The sequence below is a fragment of the Sus scrofa genome, unplaced genomic scaffold (genome assembly GCF_000003025.6).
Source record: "Sus scrofa isolate TJ Tabasco breed Duroc unplaced genomic scaffold, Sscrofa11.1 Contig1914, whole genome shotgun sequence".
NCBI classification, from domain to species: domain Eukaryota; kingdom Metazoa; phylum Chordata; class Mammalia; order Artiodactyla; family Suidae; genus Sus; species Sus scrofa.
This window is the reverse complement of record NW_018084979.1, coordinates 2110159-2138130: the sequence shown is the minus strand read 5'-3', so window position 1 is coordinate 2138130 and position 27972 is coordinate 2110159. Positions and strand designations below refer to the sequence as shown.

Sequence of the window (27972 nt, the reverse complement as noted above, 5' to 3'; positions counted from 1 at the left end):
TAACCCACTGAGTGAGGCCAGGGATCGAACCTTCACCCTCACAGACACTATGTTGGGTTCTTAATCTGCTGAGGCACAATGGGGACTCCTGCTCCAATTTTTTCACCAGAGGCATTCTTAAATTTTTAACTTAAAAAAATACCTATAGGGACTTCCCTGGTGGTCTAGTGGTTAGGACTCAGTGCTTTCATTGCTGCAGCCGGGTTCAATCCCTGGTCTGGGAACTGAGATCCCACATCCAGCCACTGCACGCCATGGCCAAAACACCCAAAAAATCAGAATATGGCTATTGTGATGCAGAGGAATCATGAGAATTTAAACAGAGGGACCTGATCCACAGCAAGCTATTCCGGAAACTTTGGAACCAGGCCGTGCCTCACTGGAGGAAGTGGGGAGCCGGTCTCTGAAGGGCCCTCCCCGGTCCCTGGGGGTCTCTCTTGCTGCCAGGTCTTCACGTGTGTGCTCCCAGCAGAGTGTGGACCCGGGGACCTCCGACACCCAGGGCCACGGGTCAGGTGAGGCCGTGGTAACACTGTAGCCAGCTTTCGAATCATTCCCATCAGTGGAGTCACATTTTTCAAGTGCAATTTTATTAATATTTTTATATTGTTCTCTTCAAATTGGCGTCATTCAAAACCACAGGAAACAGGCACACAGTGCTTGCATTTTACTCGCTATCACTTCCACGACCAAGCACGGGCTCGGGTCTGCGCCGGGACGGAGCCGCACGGCACAGGGCGCAGGCCCGCGTTCGCCCAGCCTGCTCTGCCCTGCACCCTCAGCGAGGGGTGGGACTCAGGTCCCTCGCGGGGTTCAGAGCCCTCGGAAGGCGAGCGCCTGCAAGCAGCTGCTTCTCTCACGGACCCTCGGACGCAGGGCGTGTGGGCCCCGGCGGGCTCCTAGGCGCTGCTCTTCTTTTGTTTCAGTGGAAGCTTGCTCCAGATCCTCTCCAAGGCCACTTTTGCCATGAAGAAGGTGATGGCAAAATTACGCTTGTACCAGTCCCTAGAGAGAAAAAGGACAAGCACAGGTGACACAGGCACAGGAACGGGGCACCCAGCCTGACTCCTCGTCCACCTCCCTCGGTGGCTCTGGGCTCTCCGGCCCCCATGCCCGTGAAGCTGTGCACAGAGCCTGCCTGCCTCCCCTGGGCCTTCATCCTGGGGAGCACGCGGCAGAGCAGGGATGGGCCCGTTGCACAGCCCCCTCCCCGTCCCTGGAGGCTGCTGCCAGCCTCCTCTGGTTTTTGCTAGAAGACTCCAAAAGAGCCCTCAGAAGCCTTGGGGCCCAGGAGCCCCGTGCCATTCTCTGAGACTCAGTTCTCTGAGACTCAATTGAGTGATGGGGACGTGACTGCTCAGCAAAAGGCCTGGAGACTCGGCGGGAACTCGGGAGGGCCCCTCCTGGCTCCGGCACCTTGTCTGCACGAGACGCACAGGAAGAAGTACTGCCTCCTGAGAAGTTAACTTATCACAAGGGCTGGCATTATAAAGTTCCATGTCCTCTTCTCCTAGATGACCTGAACTTTTGGCTAATCTGTGTTTCTAAAGAGATCATTCCAGAGCTTCTCATACAACTATCAGAATGGAGTTGCACACAGTGGTGGGTTCACTTGCCCTGAGTTATTCTACAGGACCTGTCGACACTTGCAAATTCACACTGTCAGCAGCTGAATGGGCAAAGCTTGGCAGGTTTCCACACATTCCAGACCCTCAGTGCTAAGCCCTTGGAAGCTGAAATGCCAACAAGTGCCAGTGCTTATCCGCCAAACAAATGAGCTAACGAGGAAAGTGGAACTGCTATTCCAGTCTGGACTCAAACGATTTCTTGGATCCCAGTGTAAAGGATAACCAAAGCCTTAAAAGAAGCAACGGCAAGAAGAGAAATGCTAGTTTTCTGGAGCTGTTGCGCGGCTAGAGAGAAAACTCCTCTCCGTGTGGGAAAAATCTTCACATTTCTGTCCACTTCAGTCATGCTATGAACAGAAGCAACATTCTATAATGAGAACTTTTAGGATCTGTCCTCTCTCTCTCTTTTTTTTTTTTTGTCTTTTTGCTTTTTAGGGCTGCTGTACCCGAGGCATATGGAGGTTCCCAGGCCAGGGGTCTAACTGGAGCTGTAGCCACAGGCCTGCGCCAGAGCAGCAGCAATGCAGGATCCGAGCCGCGTCTGCAACCCAAACCGCAGCTCACAGCAACGCCGCATCCTTAACCCACTGAGCAAGGCCAGGGATGGAACCCACAACCTCATAGTTCCTAGTTGGATTTGTTAACCACTGAGCCACGACGGGAACTCCAAGAGTGGTAATTTTCTAATTCCACCACGCCTTCTGTGTTCGCTGTCCTTCTTCTGCAAAGGCGACTCCCCTCTTGGCCACCGCGCTTCCAACAGGTTCGGGAGAGTAGGAGAGGGGAGTGACCTCTGCATTTTCTCTTTTTTTTTTTTTTTTTTTTGGTCTTTTTTTGTCTTTTGTTGTTGTTGTTGTTGCTATTTCTTGGGCCGCTCCCGCGGCATATGGAGGTTCCCAGGCCAGGGGTTGAATCGGAGCTGTAGCCGCCAGCCTATGCCAGAGCCTCAGCAACGCAGGATCCGAGCCGCGTCTGCAGCCTACACCGCCGCTCACAGCATCACCAGATTGTTAACCCACTGAGCAAGGGCAGGGACCGAACCCGCAACCTCATGGTTCCTAGTCGGATTCGTTAACCACTGCGCCACGACGGGAACTCCTGCATTCTCTTCTCCACACACCAGTTTCCAGGATGATGCTCTGCCTCGTAATGTCCCCGGGCCATGAGCCGGTCAGTGTCACCAGGATGGCAAAGACGTTTGTACATGTGATGTGTCTTCACTCTGCCAGCAGTCATTTCTTCGTGTGGCTGGAATGGCCTTGCCTTTGGCCACTAGGAGCCCCTCAGGCTGCCTCCTGAGCCGTCCTCACACAAACCTCACTTCCAAAACCAAGGGGGTGCCTCGAGTGCTGTTCCTGCCCAGACCGTGCATCTCAAAGGAGTCCCGCGCCTCGGATGGGAGTGCTGTTTAGAACCCCTGTCCACGAGCTCCTGATGTGCTGCAACGAGATCGGCAGCAGCTGAGGAGTGCTAGGATGCGGGTTTGATCCCTGGCCTGGCAGAGAGGATCTGGCGCTCCTGCAGCTTCCTTCGAGGCCGCGGCTCAGGTCTGATCCCTGGCCCACGAGCTCCACATGCCGAGGGGCGGCCAAAAAAAAAAAAAACCCCAAAAACCTCACTGTCCAAGCACTAGGGGTGCAAACTGCTACAGGGATGCCATGCAAATAACTTTAATCAATGTTATTTAAAAATGCAAAAATTAAGCTGATAGCAACTTCTACTTTTATTTATTTATTTTTTTTGTCATTGTCCTTTTTAGAGCCGCAGCCGCAGCATATGGAGGTTCCCAGGCTAGGGGTCTAATCGGAGCTGTAGCTGCCGGCCTACACCACAGCCACAGCAACGTGGGATCCGAGCCATGTCTGCGACCTACACCACAGCTCCTGGTAACACCAGATCCTAAACCCACTGAGCGAGGTCAGGGATCGAACCTGCAATCTCATGGTTCCTAGTTGGATTCGTTTCCACTGTGCCACGACAGGAACTCCGACTTCTACTTTTAATATAAACATGAATGTTGTTAAATTCAGGTAGGAAAATAATCCTGCTCAATATGGAAGTGATATTCAAGGAAAAAAGTAGACACTCACCTGTTATAATACATGTGCTTCTGAAAATTTTTACTCAGAAATTCCTTGTAAAATTCAGCCATTTCTTCTGCATTCAATGTTGCTTTTGCACCTGAAAATTAATTTCAACTTAAGCAATAAGAATTAAAGGGAAGGATTTTACAAAAATTAAAGCTAATAAATGTGTTCGCAGTTGCAGGATAGAATCGACATCAACTGTGTCTACACACTTACGCTAGACAATCCGAAAAGGAAATTGAGACAACAATTCCATTTACAACAGTATCGAAAAGGATGAAAAACTTAGAAATAAATTTAAGGGGGGCATATAAGACTAATACACTGAAAACTGTAAGATGTGGTTGAAAGAAGTGACGGACCCAAGTAAACAGAAAGACATCTCATATTCACGGCTCCAGAGTCCTAGTACTGTTAAGAGGGCAACACTCCCCAGTTTATTTATTTATTTATTTTGCTTTTTAGGGCCGCACCCGAGGCATATGGAGGCTCCCCAGCTAGGAGTTGAATCGGAGCTGTAGCTACTGACCTACACCACAGCTCATGGCAACGCCGGATCCTTAACCCACTGAGTGAGGCCAGGGATCGAACCTGCAACCTCAAGGATGAGATTTGTTAACTTCTGAGCCACAACAGGAACTCTAACACTCCCCATTTTAAAATGACACACAGATTCAACACAAACCCTATCGAAACCCCAGGTGGCTTTCTTTTCCCCCGAGAAACTGACAAGAGGATCTTAAAATTCAGATGAAGAAGCAAGGAAAGAGGGTAGCCAAACAATCTTGAAAAGGATCACAGTTGGAGGACTCCAATCTCTCATGTTCAAAACTCACTACAAAGCTGCTGTAATCAGTTTGGTGTGGTGTCAGCAGAAGGACAGGCATAGAGATCAACAGAACGGAACTTAAGCGTCCAGAAATAAACCCAGACACTTATGGGCATGGAGATCCCATTGTGGCTCAGCAGTAACGATAATGAACCCAACTAGTAACCTGATGTCGAAGGTTCGATCCCTGGCCTCGCTCAGTGGGTTAAGGATCCAGCATCGCCATGAGCTATGGTGTAGGTCACAGACGCGGCTCGGATCCTGCATTGCTGTGGCTGTGGTGTAGACCAGCAGCTGCAGCTCTGATGAGACCCCTGGCCTAGGAATTTCCATGTGCCCCAGGTGCAGCCCTTAAAAAAAAAAAAAAAAAAAAAAAAGACAAAAAAATTTATGGGCAAATGATTTTCAGAAAGACAGGCATGTAGATCAATAGAAAAATAACTTTTTTTTTTTGGTCTTTTTAGGGCCACACCTGCAGCATATGGAAATTCCCAGGCTAAGGGTCAAATCAGAGCTGTAGCTGCTGGCCTACAACCCAGCCACAGCAACGTGGATCCGAGCCATGTCTTGGACCTACACCGCAGCCCACAGCAATGCCGGATCCTTAATCCACTGAGCGAGGCCAAGGATCGAACCCATGTCCTCATGGATACTAGCAGGGTTCATTACCACTGCGCCATGACAGGAACTCCCAGAAAAGAACTTAAGAGTTCAGAAAAACACTCAAAACATTTCTGAGCAAGTGTTTTCAACAAGGGTGCCAAGAGAATTCAGTGGGAACAAAGAGTCTCTCCAGCAAACAATGCTTAGGACAACTGGCTATCTAAATGCAAAAAAACAAAGCTGAATCCCTACCTCACACCATAAACAAAAATAACTTAAAAATGAATCAAAGACTTAAATGTGTGAGCAAAAACTACACAACTCTTGCAAGAAATGTGCAAATCTTCATTAGCTTAAATTAGGCAATGCATTTTTTCACTCCCATTTTTGGCTGCCCCGAGTCTAAGGACTTCCCAGCCAGGGATCAGATCAGAGCTGCAGCTGCACGTTGCAGCTGAGGAAACGCCAGATCCTTTTGTTTTATTTTGTCTTGTGCATCTTCCTGGACATGATGTTGAGTTCTTAACCCACTGAGCCACAACAGGAACTCCTACAATGCCAGATCCTTTAACCCGCTGTGCCAGGCTGGGGATTGAGTCTGTGTCCTGATGCTGCAGAGATGCTGCCGATCCCATTGTGCCACAGAGGGAACTCCGGGAAAGAATTTTAATTAGATACGACACTTAAAACAGGCAAACTGAGAAAAAAACAAACTGGACTTCATCAAAATTTATTTAATTAAATTCATTGCTTAATCTTTTTGGTCATGCCTGCGGCATGTGTAAGTTCTCAGGCCAGGGATCAAACCCATGCCAGGGCAGTGACAACGCCAGATCCTTAATCCACTGAACCACCAGAGAACTCCATCAAAATTTAAAACTTCTATGTTTCAGGACTTCTCTTGTGGTTCAATGGGTTAGAAATCTGGTGTTGTCACTGCAGTGGCTTGGGTCACTGCTGTGTCATGGGTTCAATCCCTGGCCCTGGAACTTCCACATGCCACAGGCATGGCCAAAAAACAAACAAATAAACAGACTTCTGTGCTTCAAAGGGCACTACTGAGAAAGTGAAAAGACAACCTATTGAACTGGAGAAAATATTTGCAAATCATCCTTCTGGCTGGTCTGATATCCAACATATGTAAAGAACTCTTACAACTCAACAATAAAAAGAGAGATAACCCAATTTTAACATGGATTTGAATAGACATTTCTTTCTTTCTTCTTTTTTTTTTTTTTTGTCTTTTTGCCATTTTCTTGGGCTGCTCCCGTGGCATATGGAGGTTCCCAGGCTAGGGGTCTAATCAGAGCTGTAGCCACTGGCCCACACCAGAGCCACAGCAACACAGGATCCGAACCATGTCTGCAACCTACACCACAGCTCATGGCAATGCCGGATCCTTAACCCACTGAGTGAGGCCAGGGATCGAACCCGCAACCTCATGGTTCCTAGTCAGTTTCGTTAACCACTGAGCCACGACGGGAACTCCTTGAATAGACATTTTTTGAAAGAAGAAATAGAAATGGCAAATAAGAGCATTCCCTGGTTATGGATCCAGAGTTGTCACCGCTGTGGCACGAGTGTGACTCCTGGCCTGGGAACTTCTTCACGCGGCAGGCACGGCCGGGGGGAGAACAAGACAATAACAAGTGTTGATGAAGATGTGGACGGAGCTCCTGGAACCTCACACATGCTGGTGGGGAGGGAAAATGACGCAGTCACTGTGAAAGACAGCTTGGCGGGTCCTCAGAAAGTTAAACACAGGAGTTCCCATTGTGGTTCAGTGGGTTAAGATCCCGACTAGTATCCATGAGGATGTGGGGTTCGATCCCTGGCCTTGCTCAGTGGGTTAAAGATCCAGTGTTGCCATGAACTGCGGTGTAGGTCGTAGATGTGGCTGGAATCTGGTGTCGAGGTGGCGTGGCAGCCAGCTTCTAATTTGACCCCTAGTTTGGGAACTTCCACATGCCACAGGAGCAGCCCTAAAAACAAAAAAAATAAAAAAATAAAAAGTTAAACACCGAGTTATCATATGACCCTGCAATTCCACTTATAGGTAGAGACATGATTGTCCAGAGCAGCATCAGACATAACAGTCAAAAAGTGGAGGAGTTCCCATTATGGCTCAGTGGTAATGAACCTGACTAGTACCCTTGAGGATGTGGGTTCAATTCCTGGACCTGCTCAGTGGGTTACAGATCTGGCATTGCCGTGAGCTGCGGTGTGGGTGGCAGATGTGGCTTGGATCTGGAGTTGCTGTGGCTGTGGTATAGGCTGGAGGCTGCAGTTCTGATTAGACTCCTAGCCTGGGAACCTCCATATGCTGTGGGGGCAGCCCTAAAAAGAAAAAAAAAAAGGTGGTCTGCCCATATGATGGAATCGTATTCGGCCATGGACAAGAATCTTCATGGTACTATTCATGCTGCAAGAGGGATGAAGCTCGAAAACACACACACAAAGGAAAGAAGGCACGCGTATTTATCACAATGTTGTAAATCAACAACACTTCAATACAACTTAAAAAGAAAAAAAAGGCACGCACGTAAGATTACAAATCACAGGCAGACTTTGGAGTTATTAAGGGTTCGATTCTGACCACTACAATGAAGCAAATATCACAGTAAAGTGAGTCACCTGAGTGGCTGATTCCCAATGTAGGTAAGATGTATTACACGATAGGCTGAGTGTGCAACAGCATCATGTCAAAAAACGCACATTTACCTTAATTACACAATCACGCTACTGGAAAAATAGGGCCAACAGACCTCCTCTATACGGGGTTACCACAAACATTTGTTTTTTTAAAAGAATCTTCCAAACACAACAGAATAAAGCTCCAGAGAATGAGGCGTGCCTGTGTACGATGCCGTTGACCTGGAAATGCCCAGAAGAGGCAAATCCATAAAGACAGAGAGTAGACCAGTGGCTGGGGGGCGATGAAACCGTTCTGGACCAGGTGGTGGTGACGGCAGCACAATCTCGTGGACACTAAAACCACTGAAGACTTGTACACTTTAAAAGTCTGAATTTTATGGGAAGTGAATGACATCTCAGTAAAGAAAAGACAAGGGAGGAAGCATCTCCCCGTCCCTAGCCCCTAATGGTTACGCTGTCGCCGATATGCACTCGGGGCACCTATCACCCTGGGCTGGGTTTCCCCACTCGAGGGCCAAGGCTGAGTGTCCAAGGAGGGACTGTGAGCTACCAGCGCAAGGGAAACAGAGTGTCTCCTAAGCCGAATGCACCCTGCGCTGGCCAGCAGCCCAGGCACCCCGGCTCCAAGGCAGGGAGCACATGCCAAGCCGGTAACACACCCGGTGCCTGTCACCTCCACGGTAGGAGACGTCAACGTGGCCTGCTCTCAGGGCTCCCCTGCCCCCAGACTCTCACAGGACAGGAACCACGGCCTGCCAGGCAGTAGGGCTTCTGTGCCGCGCGGGATGGCACAGCGGGGTAGGGCCAGTCTCAGGACACCTGCAGTGGCTGGGGGTCAAAGGACTGAGACCACACGGGAAGAGGCGCCCTGGCTTAGAAGCCCTAACCCCAAAACAGGCATCGCACCTAGGGTTCCTGCACTTCTGGGGCACCCCCAGGCAGAGGCCCCCCGCTCCAGTCCCCCGGGGTTTAGTCCCTTCGCCCCTGACAGAAGCTGTCTCCAGGCCGAGGCCATGTTCCTGGCTGTAGAGCTGATGCTGATGCTGACGCTTCAACCCGATCAGGATTTGGGGGAGACGGAGACGGAGGTGGAAAGAGAATCCCAGGACACAACTTGAGGGCCAGCCCTGCACTCACACAACAGAGGCGAACACTCAGAGCACAAGCAGGGCTGCCCTGGCAGACACAAGGCAAGGACCGCATGCCTGCCGGGCCGCCCCCTGCCTCCATGATCAGCAGTTCACTCCCTGTGTCCAGGCTCCGCTGCCCCGGCCTCCGGCTGCCCTTCAAAATCTCCGTCTAGAAGATTCCTTCCCACCCTTGGAGAGGCCGTCTCTGACCCCGCTCCTCCCCGCAGCCCTGCTTCTGTCTGTCCGCAGGCGACGCGCCCGAGCGCAGAGTGCGTTTACTGAGCTGGCCGCTCCCGCCCATGTGAGGCGGTCCCAGCTCCGCCAAGGCCAAGGCCACGCTGTCTCGCCCTCCGCTCCTCTCGGCGGCCAGCTGGCGAGGTGGCAGGTGTCTGATAAATACCTGGAATTAACCAACGGACGGCTTCTAAACGGAGTAGCAGGGAGAACAACCAGCTGCCTGAGGATGGGAGGGAAGCCAAAGGCTCCCAGAGAAGGTGACCGCCAAGCTGGGTTTTGAAGGATGAAGAGGATCCCAGAGGGCAGACGAAATGAAGGGTCTGGAGAGGCAGAGAGATGCCGGAGCACAGAGTGCGGGGCGGGGCAGGCGGGGTGCGGAAGGGCTCCGGCTTTGGGCAGCAGAGCGAGCGCTGGGCCGGCGCGCCAGCCCCCGAGCAAGGAGCTGGTCCGCCAGGCCTCCAGGCAGGTGTGCCGCTCCCCGGCCTCTCCCGCCACGGAGCAGTTATGGAGGCGCACATGTCCTCCTGGTACGGGGACGGGTTCTGTCCCTCACTGGCCCTGCGGCCGTGGCTTCGCTCACCTCCAGGACGTGGATCAGCAGAGCACGTCTCATAAAGCTGCTGTGAGACAAACTGAGTTGCAGTCCGTGTGGCGGCGGGTGGGACAGGGCTGGGTGCAGAGGGCACTCAGGTTCCCACCGCTGGCAGAACAGCAGGAGCCCCAGGCCCTGAAGGACAGGCTGGGGCGCCACCTTCGGCTACTGGCGGAGATTGGGGTCGCGCCCAAACATTCCCAGGTGACGACGCTCAACGTAAAGCAGAAGCACCAGACACGGTTGCTGAGAACTTCAGATGCCACACCCACAACGCTGCAACGTGACACCGACCTTCAGTAAAACTAAATAATGAAAGACAAGTGGAGAACAATCTAATTCATCACACACTTACGGAAAGCTGGGCAGGCGTTTCATAAATACCAGCTGACTTAAAAGAAACCCAGCCTGATGCCATCCCCGCCCCCATACCAACGCTTCAGCAATGAAAGAAATTAGAGGCAAGAATTCTCCCACAGGGAGTTCCCATTGTGGCGCAGCAGAAACAAATCTGATTAGCATCCATGAGGACGCAGGTTTGAGCCCTGGCAGTGCTCAGTGGGTTAAGGATTGGTGTTGCCGTGAGCTGTGGGCACAGGTCGCAGATGCAGATCTGATGTTGCTGTGGCTGTGGTGTAGGCGGCAGCTGCAGCTCTGATGTGACCCCTAGCCCGAGAATTTGCATACACCACGGGTGCGGCCCTAAAAAGACACACACACACACAAGAATTCTCCCACAGCACGGCTTGCCCTACCAAGGAGACTGAATCTGGGACAGGCAGAGCTGAAGTCACGGTATCCGGCTCTCTGCACTGGAACTGAATCCACGGTTTTCCTGTACGGCCGCAGAGGGTCCCAGTGAACACCCAGGGTGCGTGGGCCGCCGGCCTCACCCAGTCTTCATCGCCAGATGTTTAGATGCTTCCCCCTCTTGCGATGAAGACAGTGCTGCCACGGACCCAAAGTCAGGTCTGCCCATGCTTTCCTCTAGGCAGACTTCTCAGATAGTCCGCAGTCGTATGTCCCTACTTCTTGGCAGGTGAGCTTCATGCAGCTAAACCCTCCGGAAAGGGAGCGAGGAAGACACCTTCCTGAGCTCAGAAAGCATCAAATGATACCTGGTTGCTGGGGGTTTCTTTTTCGCTCGCCCTTTGGTATATGGAAGTGCTGGGTTAGGGACGGAATTCAAGCCACAGCTGCAGCAACGCCAGATCCTCAGTACACTGAGCGAGGCCAGGGGTTGAACCTGCACCACCAGAGAGATACCACCAGACCCCCAACCCACGGCGCCACAGTGGGAACTGCTCTGGTCGCTGTTTTAACACGGACTGTAAAATTTAGAGTGTGAGCAACTGTAGGTGTCTTGTTACTTCTACAGACTTGTCAAGGCTTTTCATTGCGTCCACACTGCCTTCTCAGCTCTGCCGCAAACGCCCCCAACCTGCCGTTCGTGTTTAGGGTGCTTCCCGGCCTTCTTGTCTGCCCGGCCCTATTTGCTGGGCACAGTTTGCGGAGCCTTCAACACAACCCCCACGCCCAGGCCTCTGCCCAACCCGGGCACCGCTGCGCTGGCTGGAGCCGCCTGGGAAGAGTCTCAGGCTGGCGCCTTCCGCAACGCGGGAGGTGTAAACGGAGGTGGAGAAAGCCCGCTTAGAGCAGAGGGGTCGTGACAAGGGCGTGTCTGGGTGCCCTTTGGGGCCAGGGTCAGCGTGCAGGGCAGGCCTGGGCCCAGCTCTACGCTGGCCCTGGGTCTGAGCCGCCTCATGTCCCTTCAGCAAACTCTCCTTTCCAGAAGCACAGACTAGCGGGTCCTGACCAGTTGAGGGTCAGTTTTCATGTTCTTGAATCCTTCCACCTTCACTGTCAAGCTGAGGACTCGCCACTCCTCCAGATATCGGAGGGTCACTCTTATTCCGTTAGGCTTGCTACGACTAGGAGCGATGTATTGAACGTATTAATCCATAAACAACTGATTTTTTTCTTTTCGCAGCCATACCCACAGCATGTGTACGTTCCCGGGCTAGGGGTCAAATCAGAGCTACAGCTGCCGGCCTACACCACAGCCACAGCCACTGCATATCCGAGCCGCGTCTGCGACCTACACCACAGCTCATGGAAGCACCGGATCCTTAACCCACTGAGCGAGGCCAGGGGTGGAAGCTGCGTCCTCAGTGGATGCACCACGTTAGGCTCCTGACCCGCTGAGCCGCAAAGGGAACGTCTTCGCTCCTGCTCTCCAGACCCTCAGTAGGGCCGGTGCAGTGGACGGCCCTTTATTCCAAAGGGACCCAGGTAAGGCCAAGGGTTAGCAGGGAGAGTGACAGTGCTTTAGCCCAATACAGACCTGGCTTTGGGGGGTCAGTGGTTTCAGATTTTCTGTGAGAATAATGTGTAGACAATAGACGTCAGTTTAACCAACAGTATAAAGTTATTTGAGCACTAGACTTTCCACCCAAAAAAGGAAGGACAGCACGGCAGGGAGAGGGAACTGAATGCCGTCTACACCCCTGACACGTCAGGCGGGCAGCCTGGGGAGCAGGACGCGAGTGCGGTGAGAGGGCAGCGCCTTTGGTCCAGACGGAGGAGCGTGGCTGTGTCATGCTGCTGTCACAGGAACTCTGAAAACCTAATGTCAGATCTGCATTTGGGTACAAGAGTCTGACTACGCGGCAAAGAATGGATTTAAGGCACAAGGTGCTAAACTTCAGCCTGGAGGCCACATCTGGCCTACCGCCTGTTTCTATAAATACTCACTGGGACACGTCCTTACCCGTTAACTTAGGTGTCTTCTATGGCTGCTTTCCCAGAACCACAGCAGAGCTGAGTAGCTGAAGCAGAGGCCCCTTATAGACCTGAAGCCTAACCTCTTTACTATCTAGCCTTTACAGAAGCTATAAAGACCCCAATCCAAAGACTGGGGGCCAGGAGTTCCCGTCGTGGTGCAGCAGAAACAAATCCGACCAGGAACTATGAGGTTGTGGGTTCGATCCCTGGCCTTGCTCAGTGGGTTAAGGATCCGGCGTTGCCGTGAGCTGTGGTGTGGGTTGCAGACGTGGCTTGGATCTGGCATTATTGTGGCGGTGGTGTAGGCCAGCAGCTGAAGCTCCGATTAGACCCCTAGCCTGGGAACCTCCATGTGCCACTGGTGCAGCCCTAAAAAGTCAAATGACAGGAAAAAAAAAAAAAAAAAAAAAAAGACTGGGGGCCAGGGAACCAATTACCAATTAGGAAGATACTGCAATAGGCGGAGAAGTCACACGGGCCTGAATCAAAGCCATGTTTAAGAACAGGGAGCAGCAAAACTGCTGAGAAACGTCTACGAGGTACCCGAGGTGAGAGAGCCTTCCAGGATAACTCCCCCAGCGTCCAGTTCACGGCTGGTGGGCCGGGCATCCAGGAGGAGGAGCCAGGGCAGGAGAGACAGAGGGTGCAGAAGCCACAGGACCTTGGGATCCAAGTCCAGAGATCAGAAAGAGGGCATCAAATGACCAGCAGGCTGACCTTCGCCCAGGAGGAAAGGCAGCAGGAGAACAGGTGTAGGTCCCACTGAGGGTGCCCTCAGCGCACCTGCCCCTGAACTTGCTCTCCAGCGGCCAACATGCTTTCTTTTATCTTCTCAAACAGCTACTCAAACAAATACAGTGTTGCCAGAAAAAGAACCAAAAAAACTAACCTGGTTCCGCTGTCAGTCCCAGGCTTTTAGCTTTCAGTCTTGAGTGAATAAATTCTTCTTTTTCCTAAAAGAAGACAGCTGTCAGAACTCCCTTCCTTCCTTCGGCTTTCCAGCTCTCCTTGGCTAGGACTCAGCTCTCGGTGCTCTGGAGAAGGCTGGAGATGGAGTTCCTGAAAAGTGGCCCATCTCAAAGTGCGTCTTTTTTTTTTTTTTTTTTTTTTTTTTTGTCTTTTGTCTTTTTAGGGCCACACCCGAGGCATATGGAGGTTCCCAGGCTAGGGGTCTAATTGGAGCTGTAGCCACTGGCCTATGCCACAGCCACAGCGATGCCAGATCCAAGCTGAGTCTGCGACCCACACCACAGCTCACCGCAGCACTGGATCCTTAACCCACTGAGCAAGGTCAGGGATTGAACCTGCAACCTCATGGTTCCTAGTCATTAATCACTGAGCCACGAAGGGAACTTAAACCATCTGAACTTGGTTAGAATTTTCATGCTTGATTTAGGATTTGAAAATGAGATGTTTAATAAACTTTGGGAAGTACTGTTTATTTATAAATCTACAGAGTAAGACAAAACAACCCATTTGGTATAGCCTTCCCTAATAGATAAATACACATCACCTTCAAGTCTTTCTCCTGGGTTAGAATACTTCTTTCTCATGTGGTTTTTGATGAGCATGCTGTTAAGAATTCTTGATTCTCAGGAAGAGTGAAAACACATCCCAGACACCCATATTTTCATAAGCACACATATAAGCATATCTTCATGTGAAGCCTGCAGTTCTAGTTCTAGCTCTGTTATTCCCTTTTTTTCCTTGAAAGTCTCAAGACCGGTGATTCTATGGATAATCAATGTTTCTTCTTTATAGTTATACATTAGTTTTAAAATCACATGCATACATGTGTACAAATGGTCTATGTACGAAGTGGGCCGGGGCGGGGGTGGGGAGAGGGACTGAACCTCTACCAAACAACTCGAAGGCAAAGTAGACACTAAAGGAGGTCCCGCTGTGGCACACTGGAAACGAATCCGACTAGGAACCATGAGGGTGGGGGTTCGATCCCTGGCCTCACTCAGATCCGGCATTGCCCTGAGCTGTGGTGTGGGTCGCAGACACGGCTCGGATCCCTTGTTTCTGTGGCTGTGGTGTAGGCTGGCAGCTGTAACTCTGATTCGACCCCTAGCCTGGGAACCTCCATATGCCTTGGGTGCGGCCCTAAAAAAAAAAAAGGTAGACACTAAAGATTTAGCGCCCCCAAGTGGCCAACTTCAGTATTTCTCATTCTAACACAAAACCTAAACTTACCTTATGAAAAGTCAAATTTTGGTTCGCCCAGAACTGTTGGTTCCATTCCTGTGTTTCTTGTCTTAATTTTCTTAGCTTTTGTTCCAGTGGTGACTCATTTTCAGGGATGTAAAAGTGAACAGGTCGAAGGTTTGAATATTTATCTGGGGGTCCTATCCAATCATGGCAAGATTTTCTTGGAGGGCAGAAACTTGAGACCTTAAACAAAATGTATGGGATTAATACACAAATAAATCAATCTCTAGCATTATAAAATGAACAGTCCAGATTTATTAAAGACCCGTGTTAGCTTTCTCTTTTTAAGACTATGTGCCAGGGTTGGAGTTTCCGTGGCAGCTCAGTGGAAACGAATCCGACTAGTATCCATGAGGATGCAGGTTTGATCCCTGGCCTCACTCAGTGGGTTAAAGATCCATCGTTATTGTGAGTTATGGCGTAGATGGCAGACGTGGCTCAGATCTGGTGTGGCTGTGGCTGTGGGTGTGGCCGGCAGCTGGAGCTCCGATTAGACCCCTAGCCTGGGAACCTCCATATGCTGTGGGTATGGCCCTAAAGAGACAAAAAAAAAAAAAAAAAAAAAAAGGCAGACAGACAGACTATGGCCAGAGAATACCCAAATTAAAAGAACTGTAATAAACAGTATTAACACTATACTAGACATGTTCAACAACAGTGCTGGAACAACTCAACATCTTAAAGCAAACACCTGCACTTTGCACCATATACAAAAATTAACTCAAAATGGATTGAAGACCTAACATGTAAAATCTAAAACTATAAAACTTCTAAAACACAGTAAAAATTCAACAACCGTAGATGTGGCAAAGATTTCTTGGATACGACACCAAAAGCACAATCCACAAAACAAGAAATAGATGAACTGGACTTCACCCAAGTTAAAATCTTCTGTTCTTGCAAACACACGATTAAGAAGATGAAAAGACAAGCCAAAGACAGGAGAAAATACATGCAAATCTATAAAAGGACTTGTTTCAAGAATATGTAAAGATTTCTCAAAACTCCATAAGAAAACAGACGACAATTTAAAAACGGAAAAATTTTCTAAATAAAAGTTTCCAAAGAAAGTATTTAGGTGGCAAATAAGCACATAAAAAATGTTCGACATGATTAGTCATTAGGGAAATGTGAAGCAAAACCACGAGCTTCCACTACACCTCTTAATATGGTGAGAAAAACCAAAACCAAAACATCTGCCAATAGGAGTGCTGTCAAGGATGCTGTACAGGAGTTCCCACTGCGGCTCAGCAGCTTAAGAACACAGTGTTTGGGGAGTTCCCGTTGTGGCGCAGTGGTTAACGAATCTGACTAGGAACCATGAGGTTGCGGGTTCGGTCCCTGCCCTTGCTCAGTGGGTTAACGATCCGGCGTTGCCGTGAGCTGTGGTGTAGGTTGCAGACACGGCTCGGATCCTGCGTTGCTGTGGCTCTGGCGTAGGCCAGTGGCTACAGCTCCGATTGGACCCCTAGCCTGGGAACCTCCATATGCCGCGGGAGCGGCCCAAGAAATAGCAAAAAGACAAAAAAAAAAAAAAAAAAAAAAAGAACACAGTGTTTGTGAGGTTGCAGGTTCCATTCCTGGCTTCGCTCAGTAGACTGAAGATTCAGCATTGCTGCAAGCTGCAGTGTAGGTCAGAGACGGGGCTCGGATCCAGCATTGCTGCAAGCTGCAGGGTAGGTCACAGATGGGGCGTGGATCCAGTGTTGCTGTGGCTGTGGTGGAGGCCGGCTGCTGCAGCTCCAATCAGACCCCTAGCCTGGGAACCGCCATATGCCAAAGGTGCAGCCCTATAGAGGAAAAAAAAAAAAAAAAAAAAAAAAAAAAAAAAGATGCTGTACAGGAGAAACTAGCCCAACACTGTAAATCGGTGATACTTTTTTAGGGCCGCACCCACAGCATATGGAAATTCCCAGGCTAGGGGTCAAACTGGAGCTGCAGCTGCCAGCCTACACCACAGCCACACCAGATCCGAGTCACGCTTTTGACCTGCACCACAGCTCACGGCAACACCGGATCCCTGACCCACTGAGCCAGGCCAGGGATTGAACCCACATCCCCATGGATACTATTCGGATTCATTTCCCCTGTGCCACAACAGGAACTCCAACTGTACTTTAATAAAAACAAATAAATTACTAAAAAAAAAAGTGCTGTCAAGGATGTAAAACAACTGAGCTCTTAAACATTGCTGGAGGGAAGGCCAAAGGGCACCATTCCTGTGGAAGAAGAGTCAGCAGCCCAAGACACAAGTAAACACACCTAACATACAGCCCAGCCGCCCCTTCCAGGGTTATTCATCCAAGACACAGGAATACATGTGCTCACACAAAAATCTGGATATGGGAGTTCCTGCTGTAGCTCCCCAGTAACGAACCCTACTCGTATCCATGAAGACTCAGGTTTGATCCCTGGCCCTACTCAGCTCATCTAGTAGGTGAGCTGTGGTGTAGGTCACAGACATGGCTCGGGTCTGGCGTTGCTGTGGCTGTAGGATGTGCTGGCAGCTGTAGCTCCGATTCGACCCCTAGCCCGGGAACTTCCATATGCCACAGGTGCAGCCCCTAAAAAGACGTAAAAATAAAATAAAAATAAAAATAAAATAGAAGGCACTTCATTCAGGATATTTCAGCATTTCACTATGACCATTAAAAGCTGCAACTTCCAAAGAACTAAAAATAGAGGTGCAAGGCTTGCAAAATTTAAGACAAAGCAACTCTCTATCAGTGTGTAGCTTACTGATCACTTGAACAAATGTAGATTTAATAGCTAAAATTTCAGGAACGAATGCAACTAACCAGGTGCAGCTGTGCATTTTGCACTGGCCTGCTCAGCAGGAGCAGCAGGGGAGGAGTGGAGTGGCTGAGCAGCTCAGCTCTGTGCACAATCCCCACCCTTTCCCCCAGGGTGGGGCTGATGGCCTTTCAGGTCTCTGGACCTACTCCTTAACAGTTAGAGTAAATAAGGCAGTGTAGACGTAGCAAGGAAACCAAGTCACCACTTCGGAAACACAGCCTGGTAGTTTCTGCTTTGATGGCCGCCACGAACCAGTACCAACTACCTCGAGCAGCCCAAGGCCTGGGCAGTCACTGAAGGAGATGCTAAACGCAGCACTACCCGGGCGCATTCTCCTGGTCTTGGACGCTGTGACCTTGCTAGAGCTTCTACACCCCCAAGCAGTCTAAAAAGAGTGAGACTCAAACAGGACAAGGATAGCAGTGGGTTTACTCAGGAAGTGGGTCACCAAGCTTGGTGCAGCTACTTGGCGTGAATAGTTTGGACCACAGAGCACACTGCAGGAGGCTGTGTCAGCTCTGCCATCGCTCCCTAGGGTTCAGCAGGTCACAGTATATGGACGTTCCCAGGCTAGGGGTCCAAGTGATGCTATAGCTGCTGGCCTGCACCACAGCCACAGCAATATGCAGAGGAGTTCCCGCTGTGGCTCAGCAGTAATGAATCCAACTAGTACCCATGATGACAAGGGTTCAATCCCTGGCCCCTTCAGTGGGTTAAGGATCCGGTGTTGCTGTGGCTGTGGTGTAGGCCGGCAGCTGCAACTCCAATTAGACCCCTAGCCTTTAAGGTTTGGCCTTAAAAAAAAAAAAAAAAAGGTAAAATTAACCCTTTTAATGTATACAATTCAGTGTTTTTAGCAGGTTCACAGAGCTGTGCAACCTTTTCTACTAATTCCAGAACATTTTTAACTCCCCCCAAAAGAAACCAGGTACCCGGAGTTCCCGTCGTGACGCAGTGGTTAACGAATCCGACTAGGAACCATGAAGTTGCGGGTTCGATCCCTGCCCTTGCTCAGTGGGTTAACGATCCGGCGTTGCCGTGAGCTGTGGTGTAGGTTGCAGACGCGGCTCGGATCCCGCGTTGCTGTGGCTCTGGCGTAGGCCGGTGGCTACAGCTCCGATTCAACCCCTAGCCTGGGAACCTCCATATGCCGCGGGAGCGGCCCAAGAAATAGCAACAACAAAGACAAAAGACAAAAAGACCAAAAAAAAAAAAAAAAAAAAAAAAAACCAGGTACCCAATAGCAGTCACTCCCAATAATCCACTTTCTCCAACCCTTGGCAAACTACTCCTCCATTTGCATCTCTACGGACTTGCCTGTTCTGTATATTTCATGTAAATGGAATCATACAATATGTGCCCGACTGTTTTTTTTTTTCTTTTTTGTCAAAGCCACAGTACATGGACGTTCCCAGGCTAGGGGTCCAACTGATGCTATAGCTGATGGCCTGCGCCACAGCCACAGCCACGGCAGATCCAAGCTGCATCTTTGACCTACACCATAGCTCACTGCGATGCTGGATCCTTAACCCAATGAGCAAGGCCAGGGATTGAACCGGAATCCTCATGGATACCAGTCAAATTCGTTGCCGCTGCACCACAATGGGAACTCCTTTATCCATCATTCTAAGAACATATGGTCACCAAGTCTTCCACTTATTTATTTGTTTATTTATTATCTATGGCTGTGCCGGCAGCATGCAGAACTTCCCGGGCCAGTGACTGGACTCGAACCACAGCAGTGACGACACTGAATCCCTAATTGCTAGGCCACCAGGGAACACCTTTTCTTCTAAAAACGCTCTTTTTAAAATCTCTACTCTTCTGAAAATATTTTCTGGAGTTCTCCCCTATAGTCTTTGCATCTGTGATATTTGGATATTCTCAGAAAGTGAAGGTGATTCACACGAAGGGACCCGGGGAGCAGAGACAGGAACGGAGCCAGCCTGGGCCTGCTGCTGAGAACTTTCAGCTCCCGGCTCCAAGCAGGCTGGAGAGGCTGCAGAAAGGCCCTTTCGCCGTCCGCTCTGCCAGCAGCAAGGGGGCAAAGGCGCAGGTTCCACCCTAACTGTGCGTGTCTACCTGTCTACCGCCTTCCAGAACCACGCCCGTTTTCTTACAGGTTACCCAGCAGGAAATGTTAAAGAAGCCACCTCGACAATTCCAGGCTTTTCTGAGCCACCCACACAGAGCACATGTGGCTCAGAGCGGCCCCGGGGCCTTCAGCCACTTTTCCACGTGCTTTGCCACCGTTTCTGCTCCGACGCTGCCACACCGTGTTTCCAGGCGCACTGTGTGAAGCAGCTCTTTCAATGATCCTGTTCTGTGTTATCATTTGAGAGGTTTTTTGTTTTGTTTTGTTTTTGGCTTTTGAGGGCCACGCTTGAGGCATGTGCAAGTTTCCAGGCAAAGGGTCGAATCGGAGCTACAGCTGCCGGCCAACACCCCAGCCACAGCAGCTCGGGATCTGAGCCGTGTCTGCGACCTACACCACAGCTCACGGCAACGCTGTGCTCCTTAACCCACTGATGGAGGCCAAGGATCGAACCCGCAACCTCATGGTTCCCAGTCAGATTCCTTTCCGCTCTGCCACGATGGGAACGCCACAGTTTGACTTTACCTTGTAGCGGCCGCAGTTCCTCGGCTCTCCCCTGTGAACACATGTTCTGTCCCTGTTCACCAAGCCCTGCCGTTTAAAAGGGAGGAGAAGGGGCTCGGGGAGGAACGAGTCTTTTGTGAAAGAAAGCCGTTCTCTGCCCTTGAATAGGCACCCTAATTTACGGTTCTCACAGCAAAGGCGTCCAGAGCCCAGGGTCCTTAGGCCTGGACTGGAGTGGGGAAGGCCTCGGACCCACCAGCTCCGCTGAGCACCTCGGTGTGAGTTTTCATTACTGGGGGTGCTGGAGAACCTGCCAGCTTCTCCTTTCTAGCTGTTACCTGCCAGGCGGGGCACCGGCACCCCAGGCTGCTCCTCTGCCGGGCTCTCCAGCCTCCGGGTTTACAGCAGGCTGCCGAGCTCACCCAGTACCCGCCCCCCGCCCCCCGCCCCCCCCCCCGGGCCACTCCTTCTAGAAGCCGGCATTTGCAGCCAGAGCCTGTTTCTCCAGCACCCTCCTTCCCAGAAGTGCCTGTACCCAGCGCAAAGGTCCCCTCTGAGCAAAGGTTGCCCTGCAGCCTCTGGGGAAACCGACAGGCAACAATGAAAGGAGCAGACGTCGGCAAGATTCGGTGTTCTGGCGCTTCCTGGAGTCCTGACTCTTCTGGGACAGGACCTGAAGGCCATTCCCTTCTGGAGGGTTGGAGCCCCAGCCCCCCATTCTAGACGGATGCTAGACAAAGCAGCACCCCAAAGTCAGCAGGACACCAGCTGGGTTTATTCTGGGAGTGCAAGGTTGGTTTAACATCAGAAAGTCCACCACCAGTGAAGTAGCCCTCTCCAAAGTAAAAAAGTCAAGAGCGCGTGTGGTCAAGGCTCTCGAATGCAGCTGTCTGTTTAAAGGTGACACGAAAGAGTCAGAGGGACACGTTAAACTGCACCGCGGGAATGCACTCCGCAAAACCCGGACAGCGGGAAACTCTGAAGGACACACTCCCCCAGCCCCAGATCGACTGCTTTTAAAAAAGGGAGGGGACAGAGGCACACCCTACAGGCTAAAAGAACCCCTAAAAGAACACCATTCCATCACGATGTGAAGCCCTTATGAGGATCCTGATGTAAGCAGGCTGTAAAAGCAAAACCTTCACAGCATCTCGAAGGCAATGGAGGAGGCCACTGGTGGCCTAAAGGTTAAGCAGCAGCGCTGCCATGGCTGTGGCATGGGTTCCATCCCCGGCCTGGAAACTTCTATACACTGTGGGCATGGTTTAAAAAAAAAAAAAAGGTTATTGGAGCTTCCAATGGGGCTCAAAGGGTTGAGAGCCCAACGCTGTCTCTGGGAGGATGTGGGTTTGATCCCTGGCCTCGATCAGTGGGTTAGGATTGGTGTACGTTGCAGATGTGGCTCGGATCCAGTGCTGCCACGGCTGTGGCAAAGGCTGTGGCAAAGGCTGCGGCTCGAGCTCCAACTCGCAGCTTCTAGCCTGGGGGTGAGGGGTGGGGCATGAAAAAAAGACTGTCGAGGAAATTGGTTGTCGGTGCGTTTCTTTTTGGACCGCCCCACAGCACATGGAGTTCTGGGGCCAGGGATCAGAGCCAAGCCACAGCTGCAGCAACACCAGGTCCTCTAACCCAGTGGAACCTGCGTCCTGACACTGAAGAGATGCTGCCGGTCCCACTGTACCACAGCGGGACCTCCAAAGAAAATCCAGCATTGGAAATTTGCTGGAATTGAGGAATTACTACGATTACTATGGTACTTTAGGTGTGACAATGCTCATCATACACAGAAGTCCATATCTTTTAAAAATACATATGGAAATACCTACATGTGAAATATGATGTCTGATATTTGCCAAAAAATCACCTGGGAAGTGGGACTGGATGGGGGGAGGGTGAACTAAACGGCCATCAGCGAGTGGGTACCTGCGGAAGCAAGTACTGGATACACAGCAGCAATTCTTTTTTTTTCTTGGCTACTCCATAGCATGTGGAGTTCCTGGGCCAGGGACCAGAACCAGAACCAAGCTGCAGCTGTGAAGATGCTGGATCCTTAACCCTCTGTGCCAGGCCAGGGATGGAACCTGTGTCCCAGTGCTCTGCCACTGATCCCACTGTGCCGCAGCTGCAACTCCAGCAATTCTTTATATTCTTCTTTGTACATGTTTTATTTATTTATTTATTTATTTTGTCTTTTTGCCATTTCTTGGGCCGCTCCCGCGGCATATGGAGTTTCCCAGGCTAGGGGTCTAATCGGAGCTGTAGCTGCCAGCCTATGCCAGAGCCACAGCAACTCGGGATCCGAGCCGCGTCTGCAGCCTACACCACAGCTCACGGCAACGCCGGATCGTTAACCCACTGAGCAAGGGCAGGGATCAAACCCGCAACCTCATGGTTCCTAGTCGGATTCGTTAACCACTGCGCCACGACGGGAACTCCTACATGTTTTAAATTTCCCATAAGTAGCAAAAAAAGAAAAACAAAAATTCAATGTAGGAGTTCCCATCATGGCGCAGCAGAAACAAATCTGCTAGGACCCATGAGGTTTCGGGTTTGATCCCTGGCCTCGCTCGGTGGGTTAAGGATCCTGCGTTGTCGTGAGCGGTAGTATAGGTTGCAGATGCGGCCCTGCTCTGGGGTGGCTGTGGCTCTGGTGTAGGCCGGCAGCTGTAGCTCCGATTAGACCCCCTACTCTGGGAACCTCCATATGCTGCGAGTGCAGCCCTAAGAAGCAAAAAAAAAAAAAAAAATCAATGTAATTTTCCACATTAATAGAACAAGGGCAAGACAGGGAAGACATGTAACCTTTCGCTGGGTGAAGAACAAAGCATCTGGTGACGTTAGAACACCGGCCTGAGAGTGGGGAAACCTTGGTTTCAGTCCTGACTCCACGGTGTGCCACCAAACACGTCACTTAATCCCTCTGGGTCCCAATTTCCTCCTCTTTATGGTAACAGAGTTAAAGGACATGGGTTTTAAAGTCCACCCCAAATTTAATTTACCTTCCAACTACTTTTTTTTTTTTTTTTGTCTTTTTGTCTTTTGTTGTTGTTGTTGCTGTTGTTGTTGTTGTTGCTATTTCTTGGGCCGCTCCCTTGGCATATGGAGGTTCCCAGGCTAGGGGTCCAACCGGAGCTGTAGCCACCGGCCTACGCCAGACCCACAGCAACACAGGATCCGAGCCGCGTCTGCAACCTACACCACAGCTCACGGCAACGCCAGATCCTTAACCCACTGAGCAAGGGCAGGGACCGAACCCGCAACCTCATGGTTCCTAACCTCATGGTTCGTTAACCACTGTGCCACGACAGGAACTCCTGTCTTTCTCTTTCTGACTTACTTCCCTTAGTATGAGCATCTCGAGTTCCACCCATGCTGCTTTAAATGGCCTTATTTTGTTCCTTTTTATGGCTGAATAGTCCAGCTACTGATTGAAAGTCTTTTACATATGAGAAATATGCACATCAATCTTAAAATTCAATGACTAGACCTCTCACCAGTTTCTCATTTATCTGGAGTTTCAACTTCTTTCTACGAAATTTATTTGAAATCAAACTTGAGGATTTTGGAGATCATTTTCCTTAATGAAAATGTAAGCAGGAGTTCCCACTGTGGCTCGGTGGTGATGAACCGGACTAGTGTCCATGAGGATGAGGGTCCTGGCCTCGCTCAGTGGGTTAAGGATCCGGCATTGCGTGAGCTGTGGTATAGGCTGCAGACACGGCTTGGATCCAGTGTGGCTGTGGTGCAGACTGACAGCTGCAGCTCTGATTCAACCCCTAGCCTGGGAACTTCCATGTGCTGAGGGTGTGGCTCTACAAAGAAAAAGAAAAAAAAAAAAGAAAATGCAAGCAAAACATGACACCAGTTGTTCCTGTTCTTTGTAAATGTTACCTCTCCATGCTGAGGGACTGTTTCTTTGTTCTTTTTGATCTAAAGATTACTAGGAGAAAAATTTTAATTCCTTATCCTTTGGATAAAAAAACAGTATATCCCTTACTGTGCTTGAGTTTCCTCATCTGGCGCACGCGCTTCCATGGTGTAATAGTGAGCACTCTGGCCTCCGAATCCAGCAAAAAAAAAAAAAGTTTCCTCGTCTGTGAAATGGGGATGATGATAAAAGCACCAACACAGGAGCTCCCCGGTGGTCTAGCGGTTAGGGCTCAGCACTTTCACCGCTGTGGCCCAGGTTCAGTCCCTGGTCTGCGAACTGCAATCCCACATCAAGCTGATGCACATCTCAGCCAAAAACAGAAAAAAAAAGAAAGAGCACCTCCTTGACAAAGGCCTAATTTTGAAGCTTAAATAAATCAAAATACGTAAAACTCTCAGAACAGTGCAAGCAAGTGCTCAGTAAATGTCGACTATAAAAGTCAGGGACATTCAGGACTACAAGCCAGTACTGATGCGTGTCATGTAACCACGGTTCCCTGATTTGTGAGCTCATTAGACTTGCCCTTAGGAGTCCTGACGTTACACCTCAGCAGAGCTGTGGCGAGGGGCAGGGACTGGACAAACCAAGAATATTAGCAAATGCCCTGATGCCCAGGCGGCATTCCAGATCAGCCACATCAGAACCTCTGTGGGGGGAGATCCCTTTGAGGCTCAGCGGTTAACCCGACTAGGATCCAGGAGGACTCAGGTTCAATCCCTGGCCTTGCTCAGTGGGTTAAGGATCCAGCGTTGCCGTGAGCTGTGGTGCATGTCACAGACTCAGCTTGGGTCTGGTGTTGCTGTGGCTGTGGCGGAGGCCGGCAGCTAGAGCTCTGATTTGACCTCTAGCCTGGGAACCTCCATATGCCACTGGTGCACCCCTAAAAAGGACACAAAAAAAGTGGTACCCTGGAGTTCCCTGGTGGCCTAGTGGTTAAGAATTTGGCGTTGTCACTGCTAGGGCTAAGGTTCAATCTCTCACTCGGGAACTTTTGCATGCCACAGGTGCAGCCAAAAAAATGGTACCCAAAGATTAAGAGAGAAATGAATTGTGTCCTAAAAGCAGGTCTCTTTAACTCAAGCAGAAAATAAAGAACTAATGAAAAAGTATGCAGAGTGAACTAGAAATACAAGACTAAAACATATCTCTTTAGATAAAGAAAATAAAAGGGTTATAACCTTTTGAAGACCTAATATTAAAATTCAAAGTCTAAAAGACAGCAATCTCTCTGTGCTGCAGGAAGTTAATTACCTAGAGAATTGGCTGTGTGCTCCAGAAGTACACAAAGTGGGGGCCAAGAGCAGAGGAAACACAAACTGCCCTGAGGTGAAGAACTGTTCTTTCATGTTCATCCAATATCTAGCACAATGGGGAACACATCCTAAAAAAAACACAACACAAGTCATGATGCCAGAATTGGGCACGGTCTGACTCATGGGTCAGCTGCTCCACTTTGGGCATGGTTCCCATCATCACCTTCACAGGCACAGGCAGCCCGTCAGGGGTGTAGCACCAGCTTCCCTGTCACTTGGACTGCGTGAGAAAGGCAGCGGTCTCACCTCGAGGATCAGATCCACGGTAAGACTCACTTTAACAAAAGGCTGTATGTCAGTGGAAAAAGCCTTGTTTGGGGCTGTCCTTTCTTCTGGCAGTAAAACAAGTTTGGGTAAAGGCTTCGCTCTGGCAGTTGTCCTGACGTTCAGTGTGCCCTCACAGTGCATTTTCAGGTACCTCTCAAGTATCTTTCTGCCCAAAGACAGAGATACTCGGTGGGTTTCTATGTTCCAGGAATAGAAGTCAGGACTGCAGCACTGTACTGGGGTCTAGGTGATCCACTGCCCTGGTAACTCCCTGGTTAAACTATATACTAGAAAGAACTTCAAAAGCTGTGTTTATAAAAGCATTGTAATAGAAACAGACCAAAATAAATGAAAATTTACAGGCAGGCACACTTTGGAACTCTTATCGGGCTCTTTTTTTTTTTTTTTTATCCCTCTTTAACTATCATTAAAAGGATGCTTTCTGGAGTTCCCGTCGTGGCGCAGTGGTTGACGAATCCGACTAGGAACCATGAGGTTGCGGGTTCGGTCCCTGCCCTTGCTCAGTGGGTTAACGATCCGGCGTTGCCGTGAGCTGTGGTGTAGGTCGCAGACGCGGCTCGGATCCCACGTTGCTGTGGCTCTGGCATAGGCTGGCAGCTACAGCTCCGATTCGACCCCTAGCCTGGGAAACTCCATATGCCGCGGGAGCGGCCCAAGAAATAGCAAAAAGACAAAAAAAAAAAAAAAGAAAAGAAAAAAAAAAGGATGCTTTCCAGCCTTGCTCCTTAACCTATTGGTTTAAACCTTAACCTGCTCTCGTTTAAACTTTTTTTTTTTTTTTTTGGCTTTTTTTGTTGTTGTTGTTGCCATTTCTTGGGCCACTCCTGGGGCACATGGAGGTTCCCAGGCCCGGAGTCGAATTGGAGCTGTAGCTGCCGGCCTATGCCAGAGCCACAGCAACTCGGAACCGGAACCTGAGCCACGTCTGCAACCTACACCACAGCTCACGGCAACACAGGATCCTTAACCCACTGAGCAAGGGCAGGGATGGAACCTGCAATCTCATGGTTCCTAGTCGGATTCTTTAACCACTGAGCCACCATGGGAACTCCATCGTTTAAACATTTTATCTGCAGCCCATTCCACACCCTTGGTCCACATTTTCATGTGACTGTTGGTATCAAAGTTTAGGACTCCCTTAAACAAAACGTCATTCCCCAAAGCAGTGCAATTTATAAAAACTGCTACAGATATTAATCGTTATGGCTCTTCAGTCACAGATATACATATATGCACACGGTTTCCAAACCAAATGAACAAAAACATTCAACGTGAAGTCCTACAAAACAGTACGCCATCACTTGAAGAAAAGCGTTACTAATCATAAAGACGACACACACACGTGCTGCGCATGTCAAGAGCTCTTTACATGTAAAAGCCAGTTATCCTCGACAGAAAGACGGTACGTATAAACTTTTTTTTTTTTGTCTTTTCTAGGGCCGCACCCGCAGCACATGGAGGTTCCCAGGCTAGGGGTTTAATCGGGGCTGTAGCCACCAGCCTACGCCAGAGCCACAGCCACGCGGGATCCGAGCGGCATCTGCGACCTACACCACAGCTCATGGCAACGCCGGATCCTTAACCCACTGAGCAAGGCCAGGGATCGAACCCGCCACCTCTTGGTTCCCCGTCGGATTCGTTAACCACTGCGCCACGACGGGAACTCCCCGGTACGTATAAACTTGCTGGCCGGCTATGCTATTCTTTTATTCATTTATTTATTTTTTTACTTTTATTTTCTTTCCGCTGTACAGCATGGGGACCAAATTACTCTTACATGTATACATTTTTTCCCCCACCCTTTGTTCTGTTGCACGGCTATGCTATTCTTAAAGTTCTTTCAACAGCCCCGGGACGGCGGCGGCACCCTCAGTCCCACCTCCACAAGGGGATTGACGCAGGAAACTGGGGGGCTCCAGGGCTTCCCCGCGCTCCACTCGCCTGTCCCGCAAAGCCCGTGCCGGCTCCGGGTCCCCACGCCGGGGGGCTCAGCCGACACCGCAAGTGGCGCGTCGCAGGTGTGAGGGTCCCACAGGGGTCCCTGAGGGGTGCGGCCCGGGTCTGCCGCCCCTTGCGGTCACTCCTCCCGGCCCAACTTTTCCGGGAACCCCACTTACGCGGCTGGGCGCTGCATCCCTGCGCTCAGCGCTGCGCTCGGGGGCGAGCTGACAGCCACGGCCTGAAAAGGCGCGGCGGAGAGGAAGGAGGACCGTCTTGCTTCCGGGCCGCCAGGGCGCCATGGTCGCCGTCCGTCGGCCCGCGCGGCGCACGGCGGAGTCGCGACGG

The 27972-nt window shown here is 50.4% G+C and overlaps 1 protein-coding gene across 1 annotated transcript; it reads right to left on the bottom strand.

Annotated features, from left to right (window-relative positions):
* Nucleotides 1–568: 568 nt before the first annotated feature.
* On the bottom strand, nucleotides 569–27972 carry APOPT1 (apoptogenic 1, mitochondrial). Its single transcript, XM_021081513.1, has 5 exons — nucleotides 27804–27972; nucleotides 14745–14942; nucleotides 13435–13498; nucleotides 3719–3809; nucleotides 569–1005 (listed from the first exon to the last, which is right to left on the bottom strand). Exons 1-5 carry the CDS (start codon nucleotides 27924–27926, stop codon nucleotides 900–902), a joined length of 582 nt encoding a protein of 193 aa, XP_020937172.1. The 5' UTR covers nucleotides 27927–27972; the 3' UTR covers nucleotides 569–899.